Below are 26,372 nucleotides of genomic sequence, written 5' to 3'. Positions count from 1 at the left end.
TACAATATGCAAAGCTCTCATATGAAAATTAGCACGAATGAAGTCAATAGGTTTCTAAAGAAATTTCTTTTAAAAATTTTTACATAGTTTTAGGAGAGATTCCTGTTATAGAATTGACTTAAAAATCCTAAATAATAATTGTAAAACTAAAAATAATACTCTCTAATAAGTTCTGTGGGCTTTCATAGCATTTATTTATACAGAATCTCATTAAATTCATCTTCAACAACTTCTGTGGGACGTTTTTATCAGTATACTTGCTTACCCTGACTAATTCCACTCTTCAATATACAGTATTTTTCTAGTGCAGTCGCAGTGGAGAAGATACAAAAGAAATGCTAATTGAAGTAGATTATGCTGCTCTACAGGCTACCTCTATAAAAAGTGGCTTAAAAGACCACTGTCTCCCAACAAAATAGGCAGAAAGCAGTTCTGTGCTGACTCATAAGGGGTGATACACTGAAAAACTGCTTTTACCTTATTGGCAACACATGATAAGGTAGAAATTCTTGGTGGCTCCCTCCAGGCAGTACTGGTAATCCCGTTGTTGTTCTGGTGTTAATTTGGAAACTGATTGTGACTTGGGTTGAAAAGAAAAAAGAACATAAAATGATTTGACCAGAACTGGAAAAGGGCTCAGAGCAGACAAGGACAAACAGACAAACACAATGCTAAAAACAACATCTTGGTTGAATCTATTGCCTGGCTAAAACTCTGTACAGCTGTTTCACAGAAGTTCTGAAAAGGGAAGTGCAATATACCTCAATTTGCATTGGCTGGCTGATTCTGTTTTAAAGTATAGACTTGCAATACTCGTATTACACTTGTATTTTTGTTACTTGTATATACTTGTATTACAGATATGCACTTGTAATAAATCAGAACAGGTAAATGACAGCCTAAGTTTGTACTGACTTGTTTGTCCTGACAAGGAAAAATCCTGCCTCAGGAGTTCAAATTCTTCTCAGTTGTGCAAGTGTGACTTCAAATAAACTGATGTAGAAACAGATTCAGTATTTGTTCACACACAGAACTCAAGCCAACATGATATAACCGTTCTATTAAGTGACACACTTGTTTTGGTCCGAATCACAGCTGTATTAGACTAACATTAATACTTCAATTTAAGGTACTATATCAATTTAGTGTTCAGTTATCCACTCAAACAATTTAAATAATTCTTCTAAACTATTTTATCCAATAGGATAAGTTTCCTGTTTTGACACTACCTCTAAAAGTGATATATATATATTTTTAAAAACGAAACAGAGGCACTCTCAAATAATTCATACATAAAACTTAAATTTCTGTCTCTTTGTTAATCCTATCAATAACAGTGAAAAACCATCCCATGCAGTTCCTTTTAATTAAACCACACTAATTCATTTTAAACTGACATCCAGGATCAAGACAGATCTTAAACTAGGTGACTGCATATTGCCATAAATCCTTGTTCTTTTGCTCTCCACCGTCGCGTCAACTCAGCGCCCAGCATGTTCAAAGCAGACTGCATTTATTGGTCTCCCAGGAACCCAGCCTCAAGCAACAAAAAGGGGGAAAAGAAGCAGCAAAGAGGCTGGTGAACTAAACAGGAAGAGTGAAGGACAGAAAGCTGGCTGCCGGCCAAGTAGAATTTGCATAAATTTGGGGAAATTCTTGCTTATATTATTTTTACCATAAAGAACTTTGGAAATGATTCCCCCTTTTTTTTTAAATCAACTCTTAAACTGTATTTTTCAAATATTCTTCTTTCTTGGAAGATGTTTTTAAAATGGTTCTTTTTACAGCAAACAAGCACTTGTTCCATCAGCTGCCTATTACTACAAAAACAGGAAGCTCATTTCTTGCTTATGTTATCCACGCAGGATCTGAAGGGCCATATACAACTTAATTTGGCAGCTGCCCTGTTTCAGGATGAGGTGAAGTCTCAGACATGACACATCCCCTGCCAAGGTCCCGTCACCGATACACGCATATCCGCTCTGCGGGCGCACACGGAGCGGCCGTTGCACCTCGGCGTGGCCGTTATACCCCCGACCCCGCTCCCCTCAGCCGGCAGCGCCGCGGGAGGGCAGCGGCGCTTCCGGCGTACGGGAGCGAGCGGCGCCGGGCGGCCATCTTAGTTGGGGGCACGGCTGCTCGCGGGCCGCGCCGCCATGTCCCTTGAGGGCGGGGGCTGCCGTCGGCGGCGCGCGGGGGGAGGTGCCCATCCCGTCCCGCCGCTCCTCCCTCTGCCCGCCCGGAGCCGGCACCGGGCCGCCTGTGAGTCGTGGGGCCGCCGCGGGGCTGCGGAAGGGGGCGCGGCGGGCGGGCTGGGGCTCCGCTCCCCCTTCCCTTTCCACTCCTGAAGGGCGCGGAGTGAGCGCAGGGCACCGCGGCAGGCGGGATCCCGGGCTGAGCCGCCCGGCCGGGGGGAGCAGAGCTGCCCCTTCAGGCCGGCCTAAACTCAGGCTGCACCAGCAGAAAGGTCTCGCCTCGGGACCCGAGCGCCGCAGTGGGAATCAAAGCGTTTGTGCCTCGTCCAAGGCCGCGGTGCCCGGGCGGCACAGCCGCGGCTGCGGCGCTTGGAGCTCGGTATGGCGCGGCCCTGCTGTGGTGGGGCCGTGCCTCGGCGCGAGGGGCGGCGTCTCCGCGGTCCAGCACTGCCGAGAGGCTTCATCCAAAGCGCGTAGTGTAGGGTGAGGGAGTTGCTGCCCTTCGGAGGCTTTCAGGGTTTGAGCTGTCGCTGAGGAAAGCGGCAGCAAACGCGGGGAACGAAGCGCGGGCGTAGGAAGCTGCGTTGGAGCTCGTTCCCCGGGCAGCATGTGCCAGCCCCGCCGTAGAAACACCTGGCCCTGAGGAACTGGCTTCGTGTGAAGAGCCTCCTCTGCAAGGTGCCCTTACGTCAGGGGGAGATCAGGTCACTTCTCCTTTGCCTCTGTGTGGAAGCAAGAACTTGAATGCCATCACCAGAGATGCGTGGGAGCACTTTGCTCACAGGAGGCAATGAGCAATAAAAACAAACTGTTAACTACCTGGTTTTAACGTCTTGTTTTTCTGCACAAAGTACAAAGTCCTGCCAGGGGTCAGAGGCTGGAAGTCTAAGCAATGTAGTTAGTTTAGCTATTAACTCAGACTGGGTCAGTACCGTTTCTTTGTCTATGTTTTTAATTATTGTATTTGAATAATGGGGCTACTCAGCTAACACGAAGAACAGTTAGCAGGATCAAGGCTCAAATGCTTGTTTCTGTGTAACTTCTAAAGTAATTACATCTCCAAACAGGATTCAGGCTAAATCACAAAATAATAGCATAATTTAGGTTGGAAGGGCCCTTTTAGAGGTCACCTGGTCTAGCCTTGCTCTTGCTAAAAGCAGGGCTGACCTCAAAGTTGCGTCAAGTTGTTTGGGGCCTCATCCAGTTGGGGTTTGAATAGCTCATAGGAATTCCTTCACATGCATACTCAGCAGCCTGAAAAGTAAAATAATTGAAGTCAAACTGAGTAAATCTGTTAAATTCTGAAGGGCTTTCTCAATGTAGAAGGAAGCCAATGCTAAAGACTTGCTTCCAAAACAAGCTAAGAGTAACCTGTTTGTACAGCTGAAAGGCTCAGTAGGAATTTGGCAGGATGAAGCCTGTCATTGTGGTGCACGGTGGAGCTGGTCGGATCTTTAAAGAACAAGAAAAAGGATGTTGTTCTGGGGTTGTCAGAGCTGCACTGCAAGGTTATGGGATCCTGAAGCAAGGAGGCACTGCCTTGGATGCAGTTGAGGAAGCAGTACGATCAATGGAAGATGATCCTCATTTCAATGCAGGTAATTTTTCAAGAATGTTGTTGTTATCAAGAATTAAATGGGTTTCAAATCATTATGCATTTAAAATGTTTTGTCCTGCTGATTCTGAAAATGCTGACTTGTGTTTTCTTTGAACTGTGCGCATTGCAGTGGAGTAAATATTTGCATTACAAATACCTTATTTCTCTGTATAATAAAATAGCATGGTATGTATAGTAGTTTCTTGTGAGCACGCTTAGGCAGGTGGATTAATCTTTCTCAGTTTTCAGGTATTTTATACCTGCTGTTACGTTCTGGTACTGCAATATTACTGTTCTGTGAATGTTCTATTATTTTGTGCTGTCCTAAAGACATGGATTCCTCAGTGGAGTATATGTGTAGTTAATGTTCATATTTAAATCACTTGAACATAGCTTTGAGCAAAATTTGAGACTTAATTTTTGGCCTTTACCTGAGGAAGCTGAGGAAGGCTGTTCTTGGAAATCTTAGGTTTTTTTTTTTTTTAAATTCTTGTAATTAGTGCTTTGGTAAATAATATTACAAAAATAATGTAACAATGTTATGTCATTGAGTTAATACATTAAAGATATTAATCTGAACTTCCTAACAAATAATGTGTTTGTATTTTCTAGTATCTTTCTCTTCTTTATATGACCTTAGGTTTATTGTTTTGATGAATTTCAGTGAAAATATTTCCCCACCCCTACCAAAGTATTTCAGGAATGAACATGAAAAAGAAACACTTGTCAGTATTTGGCATTTTAGATAGCGTGCTTATTTGTGATGTGGACATTCTGTCTGCAGAGATTCACTTACTTCTTCTCACCTTGTAATTGAAGGTGAGGGAAAGATTTTACTTCATATTAAAGTTATATTGTTTGTAACTGACTTGGGTTGAACTTCTTGCTTTTTAGAAGACAATTGTGAAGCAGACTTGGAGATGCAATATATGCTATGAGGCTATTATATATTTAACATCAGGCTTGTGTTCTCTCATAGCTTATAATTTAGCATATTAACTTGTATTTCTCTTTACCCATTCTCTAAATCTGTCACTAACCTTTAGAACTTTGTATTGCTTAGGTCAGTAAATCAGTACCTATTTGGCCTTTAGCTCATCATACTTTCTGGGGTACGTCTCAAAATATCTCCTCTGGACAGACAATTTAGACTTCTTATTGTACAAACATCAGCTGCTTTGGGATAGGAAAACATCCCTTATTCTTGAGGAACCTCTCTGACTTCAGTAGAGTTCTGCCTGATATTAGGTGTCCAGTTGTTGATGTGGAAGCAACTTCAGTACAACTTTAAGCTTAAAGATTCTTCTCATGTCTTCCTTAATCATTCCATGGAAACAGTTGCATACTTTCTTGGTTTGTTATACATTGGTTTTGATGGGTCTGTAAACCAAAGTTATTTAGACAGGAAGCATGTTTTAACTCTGTGTGACTTTCTCTGTAGTGAAAGCCTACTTTATAATGGTCTGCTTAGGCTCATTTAACTTACAACAGCCTGAAGGATTTGTACACTTTTCCTGGTGAGTAGAAGCACAATAACTAGCAGTATTCTGCGTTTTGGATATGAACTTTAAAAAAAATTTTTTTTTTTTGTAACCCTTCATTTGGGATCTAATCACTAGTGGTGGGGGGGTGTATGTGTGGTTTTGTTTTGTTTTGTTTTTCTTTTTTTGACCATGCTGAGTTTTGGAAATGGGTGAGAAAAGGTGAAATGACACATGACAGGATGTTTTCCTTCTTTTGGAGCATCAATCTGGCTCTTCCTCTGGAGACATTTTCACTGACTTCTGCTCCACCTGTATTTCTAATTTGTTTCTGGTGTTGTGGGAGGGAAGATTGAGCAGGTGCTTCAAAGCTACCCTCCTTCACCAGAGCAGGAATTCCAGTCTCTCTCTGAGTTCAGTCGTTGAACTGACAACTGTGAGCTGTGTATGCTGCTTTAGAAATGATCATATTGTTTGAGGAAAGGACCTTAGTCTTTACCATATTCAGTGACCATTAGTTATAACTAATGTTTTGCTTAACATATGAAGTGCAATATGTGTATGTGACAGCCTTTTTCATGGTCTGAGGTCGCGTTTATCCTTGATGGAAAATAAAATAAACTGCTTTTTTTTTTTTTTTTTTGTCTAAGGGCATTTACTCCAACTTCTTTGTTCTAATAATTTAGTATTTATACCTTGTTTGTAATATATTAAATGACCAGTTTTTAGCAACACTTGTTTAAACTGTGTCCTTATGAACCTTAAGCCCTTGTTTAAGTTTGACTATTTTGATCTAAATGGCAAGTAGTCTTGTAATCACTTACATGTACATCTAACTGTGTTAATGCTCATTAGATACAGCTGCTCTCAGTAGTTGGAGAGAATGAGCTGAAAGCTATGCAAAGAGGGCCCTGATTGGAGTGGCTGTTTAAAACTCACCATGTGGCATTTATCTCTATAAAAGAAAAAGCAGTTTTATTGTAATGTTTTCTAGAAAAACGTGGACATTGCTAAGAGGCAACAAGAAAGATTGGGAAGAATGCACATGAGGATCAAGCTATGTCCCTTTTCAAATAATAGGCTTCAGCTGTACTTTAGTTGCATCTCCATGTAGGCTTGGTGTTGGGGCTTGGCAGCTATACTGTCTTCTGAAATTACCACCTTAATGAGTTGTGCAGCATATAACTTACAATAAAGTCATCAAGTTCTGCTTGTGGTGAGGAAGTGATCATGGCTCTATTTCCTTCATGCCATATCTCTGATGATTAGCAGTATTAACTAGCTTGGTCTGTGTACTTCAGATATAAGAACTGTCACTCCAGTACAATGATCCTCACACACTTCTTCCTTCCTAGGCTTTTTGCTGGACTTAGCTACAGTGTAGTCTGTAGATAGAGGGAATTGGGGTAGTTCTCCAAGCATCCTTGCTGTAATTTGGAAAATGCCAGATGCATTTGTTATTTGTGGTCCCTTAGATTTTCCCTCTTTGTTGTGTCTCTGCTTTGTTCCCCTGCCCTTAGCTCATAATGGAGCCAAACTTTTTTTTTTTTCCCCAGTGCTGCTGTGATTAGATAGTATCCTCAGAGGCAGGTAGGCCCCACCTGCCATGCTGGAAGGCAGGTGAAAAGACAGTCTGATCTGGAAGCACTTCAGTAACCAGTCAGCAGGCATTTGTAACCACAGAAGGAAGGGTTCATGCTACCTCAGCTAAACAGAAATTTCTTATCTAGCCTTGCCTTATTGTACCAACTTTCATTGCCGTCAGCAGATAGGTCTAGATAGGTCTCTAAGGCAAGTGGGATGAATTGTGCTTTGAGGGTGCCTGTCTCTCTCCATTGGCTATAAAAGGAGCCTTTTGTAGGCAGCTACCTTCAGCCAGGTGAACTTTCCAGCAGTTTTCTGCTCAGGATATGACAGGAGTAGCTTATTTATTTTATTCCTTTATTCCTTTGGGAAAAGGAAGGGCCCTTTTCTTTCAGCAAGAAAGAAGAAGCTGAGTTCTGTAAATGTTAATTTACAGGAGGTGGATGCCTGACACAATGATTAATCAGTGAATGAAATGCTAAGGTATATCCTCTGAGAGATCTCCAGTAGATATGGATTACTGTAAAAGCAGTCATGAAAGGGACTGGTAGGACTTCCCTTGAAGCCATGCTCTGGTCACTGGTGTCTGAGAAAGCTTCTAGTACTGGTGGGGATTTCAAGATCATGGGCTAGAGAGCCTACCTTGAGAAAGGAAACTAAGCATGTCATAACATGGCTTATCTAAGAAAATAGTGAAGGCAAATTCCTTGCATCAAAACAAGGGAGAAGCTGGAAGAATGATGTTAGTACAGGGGGCACGAGGAAGTTGCCTATAAGCTTTCCATAGATGAGAGTAGTCTAGAAATCAGCATGTTCTGAATGATGCAGGACTGAACTCTGGAATAGTCATTGTTTTTGGAGAGAAGCAAAAACTGACTTTTTGGGGCAGAGTTCAGGTGTGTGTGAGTTGGGGGGAGATTTTGAGGATTACAGAATTTTGTTGCCTTGTGTAACAGAGGATTGAACTTTATATATTTAGGTCTGAAATACACTGGTATAGAAGTCTCATGTCAACAGTTATTAATAGTGGTTTCTGACCTGCTTTAATGTTGATTTAGCAGAATAAAAATTTGTTTTAGCTTTGCATAGTCTTCAAGTCTTTCTACATGGATTAGAGTGAGTCTACCAGGACTTTTTTTTACTTATTTCTGTTTAGTCTTCTCTGTAACTATCAGCAAGAGTTCTGCACTTGGTCACTTGCAGCTTACCATTCCCCTGCGATACAGTTATTGGCATTATTTAAAAAAAAAAAAAAAAAAAAAGGCAATTTGCATTATCTCATTTTGAATTTCATTAATTTTAGACTAGGTTAGTGATAGCACTGATAATTATAAAAGAAAATAACTACCCACCGTTTTATTACTTGATATTATTATTATTTTTTTTAATTCTTCCATCTACTGTTTTTATTTGGCAGTGAAGAACTTGGTATTTCAAGTTTTTGTTACACTAGTGAGTAGATGCTTTAGCCTTTCATTCTGCTCTATCAATTTCAGCAATTTCTTGGACTGTTAGTGAGATACTAATCTCCTGATAGGATTGAACCCTAAACTATATTGCTGGGTTGTGTTGTATCCTACTGTTGGAAAAAAATATAAAGGTAAAATAGCTTTATGTATACATAAAGTGATTTGGGGTACAGAGAGTCCTGTTTATGACTGTTTATCGCTTTATCTTTCATACCTAATATACCATTTCAGATGGGATTACACTAATGGTGTTCCATATACTGAATTAATGATTTGTGTTTGAGTCACAAGTGTGTTTTCCATCTCATAAAAGAATAAAAAAAACCCTTCATTTTTAAGTAGTCATTGTACTATGCGAGACTTCTGTTAATGGCACTGGGTTTTGCCAAGTATAACCATACTTGGCAGCGTTTCTGCAATTCTTTTTATAATCAGGAGGTAGTCACTTTCAATAAGTCAGAAGACAAACTGGGAAAGAGAAAGCGTGCTTGATAATGTCTAATAATTGAATCGCGTGATGGTTAGCTCTTAATAACTTTCTTCTTTTTCCCTTCCTTCCCTGTGTGTTTTTTTTTCTTTAGGCTGTGGATCTGTTCTAAATGAAAAAGGTGAAGTAGAAATGGATGCCATTATTATGGATGGAAAGAATCTAGCCTCAGGAGCAGTTTCTGCAGTTAAACATGTAGCAAACCCAATAAAACTTGCTCGACTTGTCATGGAAAAGGTATGCTGAATGTGTACTTGCATATGAAACTTTCTTTCCCTTAGAACTTCATCCAGTATATTGATACACCTTGCTGATGATGTTTGTGTAGTGCTTTAAATTGGGAAGGAAGGCAGAAATGGGTGGTAGTGTTTGGAAACTATGGTCATGACCATAAAGAACTTTTATTTTAAGGGTTTTTAAGTGCTGATTAAAAATAGCATTCTAAGAAAACCTGAGTTGTGACATGCAATTGAAAGTTCAAGGAGAAAGTGACCTATGCATGTCAGTCTTCTGCAGCATCATAGCTAGTGTTGAAAGTTTTGGTGGTGGGTAGGTTTTTGTTTTGTTTTTGTTTTAAGAGCTGTTTTGCTGTCGCTGAGTCTTCTACTCAACCTTACAAGGTAAAAGCTGAATAATGTACTAAGAGACTTTTCAGTGACATGAAACTGAACAAAATGACCTGATAATTCATCTGTCCGTGTAGTATGGTTTTATGGTATTCTATGTGGCCTTCTCCACTGCAACCCATTCAGATGGTAGCCTTAGTGTTAGTCATGATCTTTCTAGAAGGTAACACTAGCACTATATGATGGTGACAGAGATTTTCCAACAGAATCGAACTTACCAGTCAGGGCAGCAAAATGATTACTACTTGCCCAGCCTTCTACATAAAATCAATCCCACCTTACTCCACTAAGAATTCCTTCTTACTATCTGCCACAGCAGATTTCTCTTGTTTTTCAGAAATGGTGCAATTGCTATAGTTCAGACGATAAAGCACGCTATTTGTGTGATATGTGCATCTGTTTTACCATAACTAGACTCTGACTGTGATCAAAAAGTTTGTACCATTTCTGGTGTGTGCGTTTTTCATCCTGCTAGTGCAGCTACACTGTGGTTGAAAAGGAATTGTATTTGCAAGAACACTTATTGACAAAGAGGATTTATGTTTCTTTAACCTTTCAAAGTGACTTTTGAGAAGATGAAATCTTTTTCTAATCTATAAAGAAGATTTAAATGCAGCTTGTCCTCAGAAGCTTTCAAAGGATGTAAGAATTATTTTTGCCCTTAATTGGAGGGTAGTTCTGTTTCTAAAAGCAGAACTTTTCAGTAAAATAATTAATATAGATATTTTTTAAAATGTGTGCCTACCAGAAAACAATGTTGAAACTTGTGATGAATAAGCTTTTTGTCCCTTTATATGGGATTTATCCTGTTATTTAACCAGGACAAATAAGTGAGTGTAATTGGTAGACAGCTTCACAAGACCAGACACTTTGTAATTTGAGAGCATAGGTGGAGGTTCAGGGGAGGCATCTCTTTTAGGATGCTGGGGGGAAAAATCTGTATTTTTTTCTTCTTCTGTAAATCATTTCTTTTAATGCCATTCAGTTCATGTTCCAAAATCACTGACTTGGTCTCCATCCTCTAATGATGAAGTTCCATTTAAGTCAACAAGAATAAAGTCAAGACAGCAGAAATTTTCTGAGAAAATAACATCCCAAAGCATTTAAAAGCAAAAAACCAACCAACTTCCCCCCCCCCGCCCCACCCCAAACCCAAACCAAAAAACTTTCCTATGTCTTTGTCATGTATAATGAGGTCTTTCTTGTCATTGTGTGGTGCTTCTAATGCTCAAAATGTTGAGGCAAAATTTGAAATGAAATAGTAAAATCCAACTGTACAGGACCAAACATAATTGTATGTCTCTAAAAACATGAAATGAAAAGCACTTCCATTTTGTGGTGAAGTGTATTTCTGTTTGCCTGGATGCCAGGAATTCTGTGTAGATGATAAAGATCAAATATATATGTCAGCATGAACTGTTTGATGTATCTTAAGGTAAGTTTTTGTAGCTTCTGTGGTAGATATTACAAATTGGAATACCACGTTATGCCCTTCTGTTGGTCTTAGGTAGGAATTATGAGACACCAACTCAGGCTAATTCACAGTACTTTTCAGAGTGTATTTTATTTGTCATGCTTTACTGTGGATAAACCTAATTTTCTTCTGACATTGCATGTGTTGTTTTAATGGATACCCTGTTCACAGAAGATAACAACTAAAGGAAAATATTCTATTAAATAAATGAAAGACTTTTCCATATATAGTATTTCTTTTCCTTGAGGGAAGAGGGAACAAAGGAGGAAGAAAATTAGATATGGAATTAAAAAATACTTTGAACTCAGTGACCTGTGGATGATGAGTTTGGAGTTCTCATGGGGTCCTGATCATATTTAAAGAAAAAATGAAAAACACCACCACCAACAAAAAGCACCTCTTGTAATTATCTGTATTTCTGTTTGTTTTGTGGAACAGTAGGGGCTCCATCTGGTGGTCAAAGTAACGCCTGAAAATTTTGCTGCACACGTGTGTCTTGTAGGCTGTCACACCATCACTGGGCTCAAACTTGTCCAAACTCATAGTGTAGAGGAAAGGCGGGCACCAGAATGATTTCCATTCATCACTTACTAAAATATTGAATGTACCCATCTCTAGAGATGAAAGACTTAGTTCATTAACTAGCTAATCCAACAAATCCTTGAGGAAGCAGGTAAATTCCTGTTAAACTATTACTGTTTGCAGTGAACAAAAATATGATGCATTGCAAGGGCTTTTTATTTTTTCCAATGGGGCAGGTGATCCCCCGCCGCTGCCCCAACACACTTATTAGGTGGATATCATGAACATTGGAACATTGCTTTATTGCAGTACATGAGCTGCCTGTGTACACATTTTCCCCCACTGAGTCGCCCAGGTCTTTAAATTAGACAAAGGAGACCTTAACTTAGAACATAGGCTCCATAACACCAAGGTGCTAATCTTTGCTGTGTTCTGTGTGATGCCAGGATTGTTAAATAAACAATTTTGGTCTGAATTCCAGGCAAGTGCAGAAGCTTAAGGGTCTTTTTCCTCCCAATATTCCATAAAATTAATGAAACTTGCTATCATTTGTTGTTTCTTATTCAGACCTCTTTTTGTCTTTTTGGACTACTTTGTATAAAAGTGTCCCATTAAAAATTAGGCACTTAAAGTTAGCAAATGCATTTGTGAAGCTGTGGAAGAAGGATGAGACAAATATGCTTTCGTGTTTGTTTGACAGTGTTCTACCCACTCTTTTGATGGACAGTATACATTGAAGGAAAAACAAATTAACTTCTCCCTCAGGTAACTTTTCTCAGTGAGGACTGCAAAAAAACTATCACAGAAGCTTATTTCTCTATGTGCAAATATTTCTTGCTTGTGGATCTCATGGGAGTGGATGTGTTATCAGAATACGCATATGGGAGGGAACACTTAAAAAGCTTTAAAAAAATGTTCAAAGAATAATATTGTCTCTATTCCTGAAGCAAGTAAGTGATGGAGGAGATGGCCTTCTGATATAGATAAAGTCAAAAGAAAAATTCAGTGGTATTTTCTAAAAATAAAATTTGAAGTATTGAATCATGTGCTTCTGGTGGTTTAGTTACAATGGCAGAGGGAGGCAGTATTGTACAAAGACGTTCTGTTCCAAGTCCAAGAACACTCAGCTTTGTCAGAAATAGGTAGATCTTTTATTGTTTGGTAACACCTCTTACTATGTAATATTGTTGTCCACTCTTTCAAACATACAGAAAACTTCTTCCTTGTAACCCTTAGTCTTGTTCTGTATGAAGTGCTGTCATGAAGTAAGGACTTAACTTGCAGGAAAAAGATACTTAACTGTTTTCAAATGTTTGTTATTAGGGCTACCGCATGTGTGAATGACCATTCAGGAGTGGGTTTAAAGTGTATTCACATTTCTTATTTGTATAAATGTTTGAAAACATTAGTACAGAGACTGTATTAGGCTGAGGCTGAGCTCAGTGTCTGTGGTTTGGCAAGAGGTTCTGCTCAAATCTTCAATCCTTCTTTAAAAAAGAATAAAAAATATAATATGCAATGCTCATTGCATTGGCTTGCTCATGGTAGTGATTGCTGGTCATTGCTTTAGAAAGCCACAGAAGTTGCTGGCCTGCAGCATCTTAAAGTGTGAAGCTTTGAGACTATAACTGTTCTGCAGAATCCAGCATGACACAAAAACAGTGAAACTTCTGGCATCCTAGCTTTAGGAGGAGAAGCAGTGCACATACCGCTGCGATGCTCTGCAGGGCTTATGAGCCTGGCTGTCTGACACATGACTGCTTCCAACATCTTGCAATTCTACTTTTTGGACCTAAGCTGGTAACTGTGTGCTATGTTATAAGGTCTTAACGCTTTAAGTTAGTTGCTGTGCTCTGAAATAACTTTGTACGATATCATTAGACCACCACTCCAAAAGCTTCACCACTTTGAACAGTTATGGCTGTGTACTGGTATAAGAAGTTGATGCTTATTTTTGGATGCTTATTTTAAAAAAACTAAATTAGATTTTAGAGCTCCTAATAAAGTAGGAGGACTAATGAAACAAATCTGTTTGGCAGGTTTCTCTAAAATAAAAAATAAGGCATACAGAGTTTGAAGCATGGATTTGACTAAGGTTGTTGACTTAAGATCAAGTACACTGCTGAACAAAGGGATCAAAACAGAACTTCTGCAAATCTAAATATTGTTAGAAGAGAGCAAGCTATCTTTTTGTGAAATCTGAGAACAGTATTCTATTCTTAAATATGAAATTCAGGGTCCATAACAGCAGCAGCTAGTAAGGGAAGTATTATAAATAAAATGATTTAGCTGATGTTAAAAAAACACTTTAGCATATGATATTTAAATCTTTTTGCTGTTTTACTCCTACAAGGTGTAGTTACTTTGACCAGAGCAGGAATTCATTTACCATTCTTTCTTTCTGATTAAAGTCATTCTAGGTCTCTTAGTTAACTGGACAAACCAATTATTTAGATAAATAATGACTTGGTGATTGACTGAAGATGATACAAAAGTTGTGTGCAAATTAGCAAAAAGAGCAAACTTACCAATTTTCCTTTTCCTACTGTAGTCAGTATTAAATAGATTAATGTAATTCTATTCTACTAATGCTGAAGGCTTGTATCTGTTTTGTGGAAAGCTGTAACATTTTTGTAGTGGAAGAGGAGATAGGCATAGAAATCTGGGAAGTTTAAAAAACGAAACCAAATCTGGAATATTCTTTAGATACATATTTTTAAAAATGAAGAGCGATTATTCAGAATCGCTCATACAAGACAGAACAAATATCGTCAGTGAATTTCTTTTCTGCCTTCCCCAGACGAAGCACATGCTGCTGACTGACCATGGTGCACACCTGTTTGCTCAGGCCATGGGTGTTCCTGAAATCCCAGAGGAGAAACTCATAACTGAAAGATCCCGGGAGAGATGGAAGAAGAACCTTGAGCCAGATTCCAACCCTGAAGAGTTTCAGAAGTAGGGTTTTCATAAAATATGTTTTGTTTTTAAATACAGGTAACTGGTTTGTGCTATCGGTCCAAAAAACCCAGAATTTGTAGGCTTGTTCTCAGATTTGAGAATACTTCATTTCTGATAGATACATGATTTGGTACCATCTTCAGAATATGTCCTCAGTGAAAGTAATGAACCATCAAGTCTTCAGTATATTTGCTTTGTGTAAGTAACTGGAGCTTAATCAACAAAGTTCTTAATGCTCAAGAAGGAAGATTGTTGCTCGCTTTGACTTAGTGTGGGTTTTGTGGCATTAATGGCGGACAAAATTAGAACTTGTTATTGCTCTTAAAATCACCAGATACAGAAGTGCCTAGAGCAGCTTTAACAAACAAGGAGGTGTAGTTATTTACCACAGATGAACGGTGGTTAAAAAAAAAAAAATCTACAGTCCGCATTTTAAAACAGCCAATGTCTATTAAAAAAAAAAATTAAAGCTGGTTTTGGAAAGTAAATGATCAGGTGTCTCCTTAAACTGGATTAGATAGTTAAACTGCATCTGAATTTGGTCAGTAGGACCTTCTGAGTGCTGATACGGCTGTTGGTAGTGGGGAGAAGAAAAACTAGACCAAGAAGTTCAGTATAGTGGTGGATATTAATATGTATGTAATTGGATTGTATTAGACACCAAAAAATGAAAGTCATTTGAAAAATAAGCAAACTTGGCATAAGAAAGTGGAGAGGAAGGTGGAATGGAGGTAAAAAGAGGAAAAATCATCAAGTATCAAAAATGTTTTTTTTCCAGCGTGGTGAGATAGGCATAAATATTATTGTTTTAAGCTTCCATTTTTATGGCAGTGGTTGTGGCATAGGAAAATACTGTGTTACATACTGTCGCTTGCATGTTCTGTGAAGTAGTAGTAATGAGGGAATGAGAGATGAAGAATTTGTGGATCAGAAAGAAGAAATTTCTTCTATGGGCATGTTAATTAAAGTCCATGAAATGGGGCCACAAAAAAACAAATTATATGTTACTTCTGATAAACTGATAAAAGCAAAACAAATTCACAAGACCAGTGTAAATATGGCCTTATAAACAAAGTGAAGTTGTTCCTTGACCAAAAGGTCTAAGTCATAGTTCATCTTGTATACGACACAAGTGGTTTGATCCATTGCCTGTCAAGGACTGTGTGGTGAAATTCATTCTCAAAATTTTGAGGATGGAGTAGCCCCCACTGTCTCATATGTAAGTTGGAACGGCATCGTATCTGAGTCTCTGTGCGTTCTGCATAACTGCTTAAAAAAACCTCTCTTATTTGTAATAGTGTTAAGCATCTTCAATCTCAGCATTGTCTCAGTCTGGACTACCTGATAGTGAAAGGCTTGTGTATTTCTTAGGGGCTTGAGAATTTTGTCATCTTAGTCACCATGTTCTTTTTCTGACAACCAGTGCCCCCAAACATCAGCAAATTCAGCGTTGATAGCAAGTCTTTTTGTTAGCTTGTTTGTTCCTGTACTGTATGTAGAAAGTTCTTTTTCCTCGTTGTGTCCACGGTGATTACGCAGAAACCTGCCTAAGGTAAACGGGCAGAAGGTGAAAGTATTATTAGTTAGAGATAACATAATACAAGATCATACTGGGAAGCTGAAGGTTGGCGTGTACTTCACTGTCAGTCCTCAGGTCCTAATAATGTATCCGTTGACTGTATTGGAAATCTTGGGGGTTCATGGCTTTCCAAGCAGAAGTTTGGTGTCCCCTGAAAAGAGACCTTTGTCTTCTGCTGGTTACAAACCTGCACTGATTCACCAAACCTGAATATTGAGAGCATATTTCTGAGAACATGTTAAAAGTTTGTGATTCCATTGCATGTACAATGTAATATCTTGTACCCCTTTTGCTGAGAATAAGGTGTGGTTTGTTTTATCTTCAGTCTCTCATTCCAAACGTTTGTAACAGATGGATGGGTGGGAAGCCCATCTGCAGCATCATATCAGTTTGAGATGAGGTCCATCTCCACATAAATGTCAGAGCAGTCTGTAAGGTGTGTGATTCATCAGTCAGCTTTGATTTGCTGTGAATGAAGCGTAGGGATCGGCAGTATGATATTTTACATAAGCAGGAAAGAACTGGAAGTTGGTTCCCTGTGAGATCGATTGTGGGTTTCATGATGCACAAAGACTTTGCTTGACTTAATTAGCTTTGATTTTGGGGGGGGTTATAAAGAGACTCTCACCAATGCCCAGACAACTGCCGAAGGTATTCTCATTCCAGTCACCTGTTGGGCAGTTTCTTGAAGGATCAGAACAAAGTCTTTTCCTTTGTGGAGGGATTTAGATATTTTGAATACATCTCTCCTAACTAGATACTATTTTATGTCATTATGTGACAAATTACAATTACCAAAATATGAAGACAGACACTCAAGCTCTTGCTTCCTGATACTGTCTTGCTTCTCAATCAATAAGTGTTACAGTAGGTTACAGTAGCCTCTCTCTCTCTACTATACAAATGTATTTTTTTAAGTAGCCTCTTAAAACTGACTTTTCTGTGCTGAAGAAATCAAGCAATTGTTGAGACTTTTGTTTTTTTCTCCCTTCAGTGCATGAAGATTTTTAAGCCGGTATGCAGCTCCAAAAGATTCTACTGGCCAAGTGGTTTAAACCTCAAAATTACTTGGCTACAAAGTACAAAGAGGAAAATATGTATTAATGATGCATTATGAAATACTTGTTGAGAGGCACATAAATAACCTTTCCTTTTTGTGGCATTCAGATGTTTAGGGGAATAAGGAAGAGGAAGGAGGAGGAAGAGGCAGGAAATGATTCAATAGATTCATAACACCATTGCACTCTCTTTCTGTATTTACCTGTTTTACATGCATTATTGTTAATGATTCAAGTTAGTCTCCCTTTGAGACATTGGAGACAATTCTTGCATCTTTGAGTTGCTGTGCAGGAGAAAGTTGTGCGTGCAGGTGTCACATGCAAAAAAAGCCTACTCCAGAACTCTAACGGCTGGAAGTATTCCTGCCCTGTGGGGTATTTTCGTTTTTTGGTTTTTTTTTCCTCCCCAAGTGGAAGTTTCCGGGCTGTAAAGGTAAAACGGTCATAGGGGAGATCAGACAGATCAAAAAAATCAAGCGTGTTTTCTATGCTGTTAATTATAAAGCCATCAGAATTGTTGTGTATTGCTTGTTAGTTAAAAAGCTAGCATATTTTGTAATGAAAAGCATGGTAAAATGGCTTTTTCATGAGCACAGATCAAAGTTTTTCACATTGTAGTTTGCAGTGATTTTTTTCTCTTTTTTTAAAGCTACCTGAAAAATAGATGCAACATGCTTTGGCACGTATGCTTTAATTCTACCTGATTTTGTGAACTGTTTTTCTTGGCAGAGACCTGGGAACAGTCGGTGCTGTTGCCATAGACAGTGAAGGAAATGTAGCTTGTGCAACATCCACTGGAGGACTCTCTAATAAACTGATTGGCCGTGTTGGTGACACAGCATGCATAGGTATGGAGTGTGGGGACTTCCCTCTTGTTTTTTGGAGGTGTATCATTAAAAAAACACATCATATACATTCTCTCTTCTATTAGTGAGTTGAAACATAAATAATAGTACATATAAAATGGGTTCTAACATTCAAATATATCAAAACTCTAGCTCTTTAATACAACATGGATACTGCAAGTAGAGAGTAGGAGTAGAGGTGAGTTGTCATAATCATCATCCTCCAACACTTCTTTGATCTGGGAAAACGAGGGTGGGAATTTCTCTTTCTCCACCCTTCCTTAATAATAACATTTAGGTCTGGGTTTTTTTTGTGTCCTTTCTGTTCATTTTAATAATTTTATCCTTATTCCAAGCTCAGTTAAGTCAAAAATGTAGCCTGTTCTGCACTAAAATACTTTTTTCTTGATACTTGGGGAAGTAGGTGTAATTGTAATTACTGTGGTTTCATTATACCAGTGAGCCAGAAGTCTGGCAACTTTGAGTAAATTCCTGTTCTTGGAGAGCCCAGATAAGACTGTGTCAGAACCTAATAGATGTGGTGTGGAATAAAGGAAATATTTTAAGAGAACTCTTATCCAAGTATAAAGAGACACTTGAAATTCTTTCCCCAGGCTTGTTTCTCTCATGGGATGGATTTGCCCTTTGATTGCTTCAGGGTTCTACCATGGAGTTGAGATTTGGGAAATAATTGTTTTTAGTAAACCATATTCCAAACTCGGATAGCAGTGCTGTTGGCAGCTCATTATTATCATAGAGCTAATACTGGCTTTTTCTCACATCCTGAGTTACCGATATTCTGGTACCCTCTGCATTTTGAGTGATTTTTTTTCAACTTCATTTCTGATTGCAGCCTTCTCACTGAGTACTCTTGTTTGCAACTTTTGCCCTTACTAGAGGTCTGCAGGATTGGATACAGAGAAGCTAGTGATGCTTTTAACCATCGCAGCCTCTCGCCCATACACAATTTGAAAAGGAGGTTGACAGACTTATTGTGGCAATGTTTTTCACGTGTAAATCGGGATCTGTTGGAAGGGGACTATCACATGAAGAAAGAAGGGGAGGGAAAAATCTTTCATTGTTCTGCTCAGCCTCTTTCCCCTCCCCCAGTACCTTGTTTGTCCGTATAATCCCATGGTACACTCCTCCTTGCGCTCCTGGGAAATATTTTTCTTTGAAGATGTGCTAGAAGCAGGGGTGTTGGGCAAGCGGAAGCTTGGTGGAGAACAGGGTGTGGAATGTGCCTGCAAAACAGGGATGAGAAAAAGAGTTTGACAGAAGAAACACCCTGTTTGAGATAAGGAGTTAGGATTTCTTCAGGGGTGCTTTGTAATGCTCCAGCAGGGCCCAGGCTCTTCAAATCTCTCATCTGCTTTTGCTTTTGCAGATAAGTCCCCCACAAACATTGGTCAATTCACCAAAGTCTACATTTCCATCCTGTCTTCTCAAGTAGTGATGTTGTCTGACCTGGCATTCTGCATCCCATTGCTAGTCTGCTGATCCTCAACTTACTGTCCCTTGCTGTTCTGGAAAATATTTATGCCCACCCCTGTGAAGCTCTGGCCTGCTCCTGCTTCTCCTGCTCCAAGCAGATCACTGCTCTTCCAGCTCTCATAACTTGGCACCTGATTTCATCCCGCTGTTGCTGATTTCTCTCATACAGTCTACTGTTGAAATTGTGAGGCGGAAATGAGAAAGGAGTCAGTTGCTGACACTGCTCCCAGAAGTGAACAGAACTTCCATGCCATTAGGAAGAAATGGTTGGTACCTTTTTTTAAATAATGCAGAGCTTGTAAATTGTATTACAGAATATTGCCTTTTTTCTCTGAAAAGGAAGTGGAGGCTATGCTGACAACTATTCTGGTGCCACTTCAACCACAGGACATGGGGAGAGCATTATGAAAGTGGTCTTAGCTCGACTGATCCTCTATCACATGGAGCAAGGTATATTCCAAACTTCCTGTAAGCTAAACTAAGGAGGATAGGAAGTGTTGCCTAACGACAGGTTTAGGTTTATGTACCATCATTATAGAGCAGTTGTCCAAAGAGTAGTTCCCAGGAGTATGTGGTTGGATTCTCTCTCTTAAAAACAAACAAACAAAAAACCCCTGGAAGTATTAATAAAGCTAATGTAGCCTTAAACAGACAGAAATATCTATGCTGCTTGATGTTTAATCGTGTCTTAGATCAATGTGTGTTGAAAGATGATATTGTCTACTCTGTCATGTTTCACTGAAGTTTTCTTTAAGAAAGCTTCTTTTTCAATTTGAAACTGTGATTTTTGTGAACAAAGAAATAGAAAGCAAGTGAATACAAGACATTTTTAAGGAGGGAATGGGGGAAGGTTAGAGAGAAAAGAATCAAAGCTGTAATAAGAAAGTACGGAGTATCATGGTTCTAATGAACTGTAATGTTCCCTGTTTTAAGAAATTTGATTATAGCAACAGAATTGCTTTAAAGACACTTTAAAATAACTATGATTTAAATTTTCATTTTGTTTTGGAAAGTGTACTAAACTGGCTGGGTGGGTATGTGGTAAACAGCTGACACAGTGTGTCTGATGTGACTGTAATATAATCTGACTGTGGCATGACCCTTTGGAGCTTTACCTTCATAAGTTAGTCTGTCATCCAAACCCTTGATTATATTACAGCCTGTAAACATAGCCAGACAACATACTTGCATTGCATGCAGTTGAAGAACCGTTAATATAGATATCACCATTATTTTTAGAAAGCCATAGCTTTTAGGCATTGCAACGTAAATTACTTTGAGATCAACGCAATTGGAAATAGTTGGAAAACTTTCAATTTACATTTTTGTTAGAGAAGCAGTATGTAGAGAGACAAGTAACAGCTGAGAATATTTTAGTTAATGCTTCATAAGTGCTGTTTTCATACAATAGGTATAGTTCTCTGCAATTCTCTTGTTTCATCTTGAGGTTTCAGCATAAAATACACCTACAGGTTATTTCCCAAAGTTCTAACACATCGTGGTCTCTCCTCGTTCCCTGTATTATGTCACTGGTCATTGGATTTGTAAATGGCTTTCTAAGCTCTATTTAGTTTGAACTGTGCAAAGCAGTTTCTTCTCTTGCTTGAAATTAACTGCACCGCAAAAACCCATGCATTGACACCAGTTATCTTGCTTGTGATTTACCAGTAGGAAAGGAGAGCGAGGCTCAGATTAAAAAAAAAAAAAAAAAAAAAAAAAAAAAAAAAAAAAGAGAGAGAGAGAGAGAATCAATCCACATGTTCTTTTTTTAAAATTGGTTTGCACTTGTTCACCCTGCCTGTGCTTGCTCTGCCTTCTTTCACCCTTCCCGGAAGTATATCTTGGCTGCCAGGAGAATACCTCAACAATAGGCAGTTTCTTCACGTTTCAAGGAAGGCTCTGAAAATATTCCCCCAAATTATTGCAACTTCTGAGTCCTTGAGTTGTCAACCAAAGTAGCATGTTGAAGAACAACTATAAAACCTAACACACTGTTTGGTTCTTCAGTAATTTGCACAGTAAATATCTTATTTTGGGGCCAATACTGCAAAATGTGGTTACATGCTTAGAGAATAAATTATTTGGTCAGTCTTAACAGCTATTGGAATCTGTGCCTTATGGTGGCAGCTGTTGTCTTGATGAAAAAATCAGACAGTGAAATACTGACCCCTTGAAGTCAGTGCCACTGACTTGAATAGTCACAATGTCACCCGTACTGTCGGAGAATGGAGTTTTATCCTATCAGTTGCAAGTGCTGTGAATAATTCTCATTCTGCTGTTTTCGTTTGGTCTTGACTCAAAGTTTTGAGGGAAGGCATGCAGGTCAGTTGTTCCGCAACCTAAGTTGCATAACATTACAGATGATAGATATCTTAGACTGGGACAAAGCTAACTGCATTCCTGAATAGCTACTCAAGCTTGTAGTGAGCAAATATCCTGCAGCTATTACAGGCCTCTGTATATGATGTACACAGTAATTCTGATTTAAAAAAATATTCCTGATAATATGAATTAAGAGTTAAGAAAAGATGGAAGTTGCTTTGCTGCTGCTTTCTCTGATGCCTAGTCCATTTAGTCATTATCTTCCCTGATACTTTCAGAAGCTTCAGGAAGAGTAACACCAATGTCTGTGTTTGATGAGTTGTGGCAATGTGAAGTACATGCTTTGAGCGCCACTGTGTCCACTGGACTTGGAATACACGTAATGATGAAACTTTTGACTGTTTTAATGTATTTAAATCATAAATGCGTAAGACCTAGTTTGTGACAGGCCTTTGATGGAAAGCTTGCAGGCTGCCATTTTTCCCCTCAAATGCTGGCACATGGGATGTTGTGTCTTGAACACAGAGTTGATGAGTTAGTCTATATTGAAGACTGAAACTGAAGTATAATCTGAAGCTATTCATATTCCATCTCTGCAGCAGCACCATACCATAGCAGCTATTTGCAACCATCCAGAGCCTTCCTATAAAGTAAGCAGTTCCTATACTGCACTGGGAGTTTCTTGTCAGTTTAGTTAAAGGAGGAATTAGATTTGCTTAGCTCCATAGTGGGGGGTGAAACTTGAAGGGAATTTTAAAGTTTATTCCAAACAGATATTGTATAGTTGTTCTTCTTTTCAGGAATGTCACCAGAGATGGCTGCTGATGCTGCATTAGACTACATGAAGACACGAGTTGGGGGCTTGGGGGGTGTCGTTGTTGTTAACAGTTCAGGGGAGTGGGCAGCAAGGTTCTCCACCAAACAGATGTCTTGGGCTACTGTAAAGGATGACCAACTGTACTATGGGATTTACCCTGGGGAGAGGCATACAAAATCTGTTGATGAAGCACTTGCATCTGAAAATGAGGGATTCTGAGAATGAGGAAACATGGACAGTAAGGAAGAATGAAGATTTTCAATTTTTGTTGGAGGACGATGATGATTTAATCTTTCTGAAAGATCTGTACTTTTTTGATTGGTTCACAGGCATCATACATTTACAGTCAAAATGAAACCTGGCCAGAGTGATGTTAGCTTCAGTGGTCATGGATATTAGTGCTTATTAATATCTTTGGAAAATCCTGAGATCTTCCGCTTCTAGATAGGGAAGAGACTGGGCAATAGAGGTTTACAGATTTCCTGGTTAGTGTGCCTTAACTCTATGCTAAAGGGGAGCCTAAGTTCCAGTGTTAGAGGAAGTCCTTTCCATGCCCATTCTCAGTGACTCCTTCTAGGATGACTGAAGAGGTGAATACTTAGTAATTAAAAACTGAATTTTGAGTGTTGCTTCACTCGAGTCTTTTGAACAGTCATCCCATGATAACAAATTGTTGCTTACTGTTAAGGGTAGCTTATTCACAGGCTTGAGGTCACTGTCAGGAGAAAAAAATAATGAAGAAACTAGCCTTTCTTAAGAGTTGGGAAGTGTGATGTGTGCTAGGGAGGCTTATTTTATTCCATTCATAGGCATCAGACCTAGAATTAAAAAACAAAGACCACAGCAAAGTATGTTTAAAATGTTTTGAAGTATGAGTGGACAGTTAACAGGAAGGATTACTGACTCCCCATACCCACGGTAGTAATAAAGAAGGTCATGATTTCAATAAAAACAAATAAAGCAATCTTCACTGCTTAAATATGAAGATGATAGGCACCTTATAAGTCTAAACATGAGAGAGATTTATGATTAACTGGAAAGTAATTCTGTAAAAAGTCAAGTCATAAAACCAAGCTGTGCTAACATACATACAACTGCCTCTTTTAACAAGATTCTTTTCTTGTGTGAAGGCTGAAGTATTTTTGGGGAGGTTGTGATTTTTAAAAAGATACAAAATATTAAACTATATGATTTTAAAAAAATGATGTTCTGCATTACCTGTTTTCAATACAGTTTCTTCATTAAGATTTTGTATTTGTGAAGGAAAAAAGAGCAAGAATATTTAATGGATTTTTTTTCTGTTTTCTAACTTAACTACATCATCTGTGTGTTAAAACAGCATAATAATCTTGTACATTTTAGCTAGTGCCATGAGTTAAGTTTCTTCTGAAGACAGATTTGTATATTATAATTATATACCATCATACTGTGGAATGTTCCCTTTAGAAGATAACCCAAATAAACAGAAAAAAGTCTTCAATTATGTTTTGAAATTATTTGTACCTGTATCCCAACTCCATTAAGCCATGTTATTGAATTGGCTCATACAGAATGGTAAAAGTTGCCAAGATTGTCTGATCTCCTCTCTACTTTAATCCATGTTTTATTAGATGTTGCAGATGACTGGATGTGGACAGTGATGGTTCAGGAGTAGACAGCTCATGCAAAACACCCTTGGAGTACTCAGGTACTTCGTTGCACAAGAGAGCATAGAAGATGACTACTGATCTGATCATTAGCAGTTTATGAAATTATAAAGGTACTAAGGTATGCCTGCCTTTGATTTTAAAGAGAAATACTCGGTCTCTTGAGTAAAAACTAATTTTTTTCCCCTTCTGTGCATTAGGTACCAATCTCCCAGGCCCAGACTATTTTCCAGAAGAAAGCAGTGTTGTCTTAGTTTCATTGCCAGAATCTCAAGGGAATCCAGGTTTTTATGGTCAAGGTTCTATTTTGTTTACCTCACCTATGCCTAGCTGCAAGATCAAATTTAGGACAGGCAGTAGAAAAAAGGATGGCTGAAAATTTGGCTAGAGTTCTGCCAAATACCATTTTGCAACATTGCTTTGATCAAATTTATCTTGTGATTGAAAAAAGATCAAACTTGAAGAATTTTTTTTAAAGCTAAATTGTGATATATAGGCATGGATGTAGGCTCTCTAGAAGAGAAGAATGTCAAAGTCCTGTTTCATACCTGGTTTTAATCTGATTAAAGACTGTAGAGAGCATGTTCCCAATCACCATTTCTTTGTTGGAAGTGGTTGGAAAGACGGCACTTGACCCAGTATTGCCACAAACACCTGGTGCAACATCTCTGTCAAGGTCTGCTTTTATTATACACTCTGCATGGATGCAAGCATGTTCTGGTCAAGCTCTAACCTGACTGAAACCGAGTGACTGTTAGTGTAGCAGCAAGTGTAAACTAATACTGTATACCTGCTGAGTGCTTTATTGGCCTGGGTTTGGTGCTACACTAATGTGGACAGCTGGCTTCTGGTTAGCTTGAACAAGTTCACATCTGTCCAGAATGTACCATCAGCCACAGTAGCAGCACAGATGCAGTCTCAGGGCTGCCAGAAGGAATGCTGAACAGTTACTTAATTCACCTCAGCTGTACTCAGGAATATAGTGTAGTAGATTGCTGGCACTTAACAAAGAGCATTATTCTATATAGGTTCCTATATCATTCATCACCAGACTAGCTGGGCACTTTCCAACTGTGCATTAAGCAATGTGACTCCCATATGCTCTGTGTGATCTGTTCTGTCTTCCCTGTTCCTTGGTAGCGTGCTGTATATTCCTTTGTTGTGAAAAGGTATGTTTTTACAAAATTATGCATGTGTGCCACGTCTTTTTGATTGAAGCAGGATTGGAAATGAGGAGGCATGCCTTGCATAGGGAGTGATGACGTTTATGGTTCTGAGGCTGCGTGAAGTTTGCTCCACAGTTAAATGATGGCAGCTCACGCAGTGCATGAGTGTTTCCTTGTCACTGTGCTTAGGGCTACGTGGTTTCTTCCAGCTAGCTGACTGAGTCAAAACTAATCAGAAATCTATACAATTTCCCCATGTAATCTGAAGAGCAGATGGTTTTCTTGTAGAACGGTGTTTTCCTTTTTCATAAGAAAGTGGGATGACTGTCAGTGGTTAGGGATGGATCAAACTTTCTAACTAATTGGGGAACTGGGTATAAAACTGTTGTCCTCCTCTCTCCCTGTGCCCTTTTCACGTACAGTCTTTTGGTGGAACAGGGTAGACTGCACTGCTGCTGATATGAATAAGTTGCTGGTATTGCACTGGGCTTCCTGATTTTTGAATATGCACGTGTCCCCTTGTTTCTGTGAGTTTTGTGAAATTACCCTTACAAGAGCTTTAACACTTAACAGATTTTATAAGTATAATTGAAAGACTAACTTCAGGGGAGTATTTACACCAGGACAGGAAGTTGTGTGACATTGTTGTGCACTGCTAGTGGAAATGATCCTTTAATTGAAATGGCTGTGACCTGGATATCAAAGAAGGAAAATTAGAGGTCGGTTGCCAAGAAACTGAGTGTCCTTGGCCTGTAGCTAAGCAGCAACAGAGTTTTAATTATCTAATTAAAATGTGGCATCCCATTATTTTATATTGTTTATAATACCAGTTGTGTATTTTTTTTTCTAACTGCCCTGCAGGAAGGGTTCCTGTCCTGAGATGGTAGCAGCAAATGGAGTAGACGCCATAGAAATGAAGTTGTAGCAAAAGCATCAATGCAGTGATTGTTGACATTAGTCAGAAGTTGTTAGTTCCATGCAGGTTTTCCTTCTTTATGTTTGCTAGTTATGAGTAAGTAAAAATTGTTCTGTGAGAGACGTAGGACATTACT

General features: G+C 38.9%; 1 protein-coding gene across 12 annotated transcripts; it reads left to right on the top strand.

Annotated features, from left to right (window-relative positions):
* The first annotated feature begins 2,124 nt into the window (after positions 1-2,124).
* Positions 2,125-25,774, top strand: ASRGL1 (asparaginase and isoaspartyl peptidase 1). 12 transcript variants are annotated; one of them, XR_010388235.1, is made up of 9 exons: positions 2,125-2,262; positions 3,579-3,793; positions 8,908-9,050; positions 14,236-14,390; positions 17,760-17,878; positions 19,709-19,819; positions 21,970-22,070; positions 24,119-24,267; positions 24,355-25,774. XR_010388235.1 is itself a non-coding variant. In XM_064508650.1 (9 exons), exons 2-8 carry the CDS (start codon positions 3,607-3,609, stop codon positions 24,146-24,148), a joined length of 846 nt encoding a protein of 281 aa, XP_064364720.1. In that variant the 5' UTR covers positions 2,125-2,262; positions 3,579-3,606; the 3' UTR covers positions 24,149-24,195; positions 24,355-25,774. The 12 variants fall into 12 exon arrangements, 9 of the variants coding, with proteins under 9 accessions (XP_064364720.1, XP_064364719.1, XP_025951670.2 ...); XM_064508650.1 differs by having other exon boundaries at positions 24,119-24,195; XM_064508649.1 differs by having other exon boundaries at positions 24,119-25,774.
* Positions 25,775-26,372: the final 598 nt, after the last annotated feature.

The sequence above is a fragment of the Dromaius novaehollandiae genome, chromosome 3 (genome assembly GCF_036370855.1).
Source record: "Dromaius novaehollandiae isolate bDroNov1 chromosome 3, bDroNov1.hap1, whole genome shotgun sequence".
NCBI lineage: Eukaryota > Metazoa > Chordata > Aves > Casuariiformes > Dromaiidae > Dromaius > Dromaius novaehollandiae.
The sequence above is the reverse complement of the archived record's forward strand: the minus strand, read 5'-3'. Positions and strand labels throughout refer to the sequence as shown.

Bases quoted from the DNA above. Each gene is read 5' to 3' on its own strand.
- ASRGL1 (XM_026095883.2), top strand. From the start codon at position 3,607: ATGAAGCCTGTCATTGTGGTGCACGGTGGAGCTGGTCGGATCTTTAAA. The intron at 14,391-17,759 runs GTAGGGTTTTCA...TTTTCTTGGCAG, and splicing joins AACCCTGAAGAGTTTCAGAA to AGACCTGGGAACAGTCGGTG. The intron at 19,820-22,491 runs GTATATTCCAAA...TCTTCTTTTCAG, and splicing joins CCTCTATCACATGGAGCAAG to GAATGTCACCAGAGATGGCT.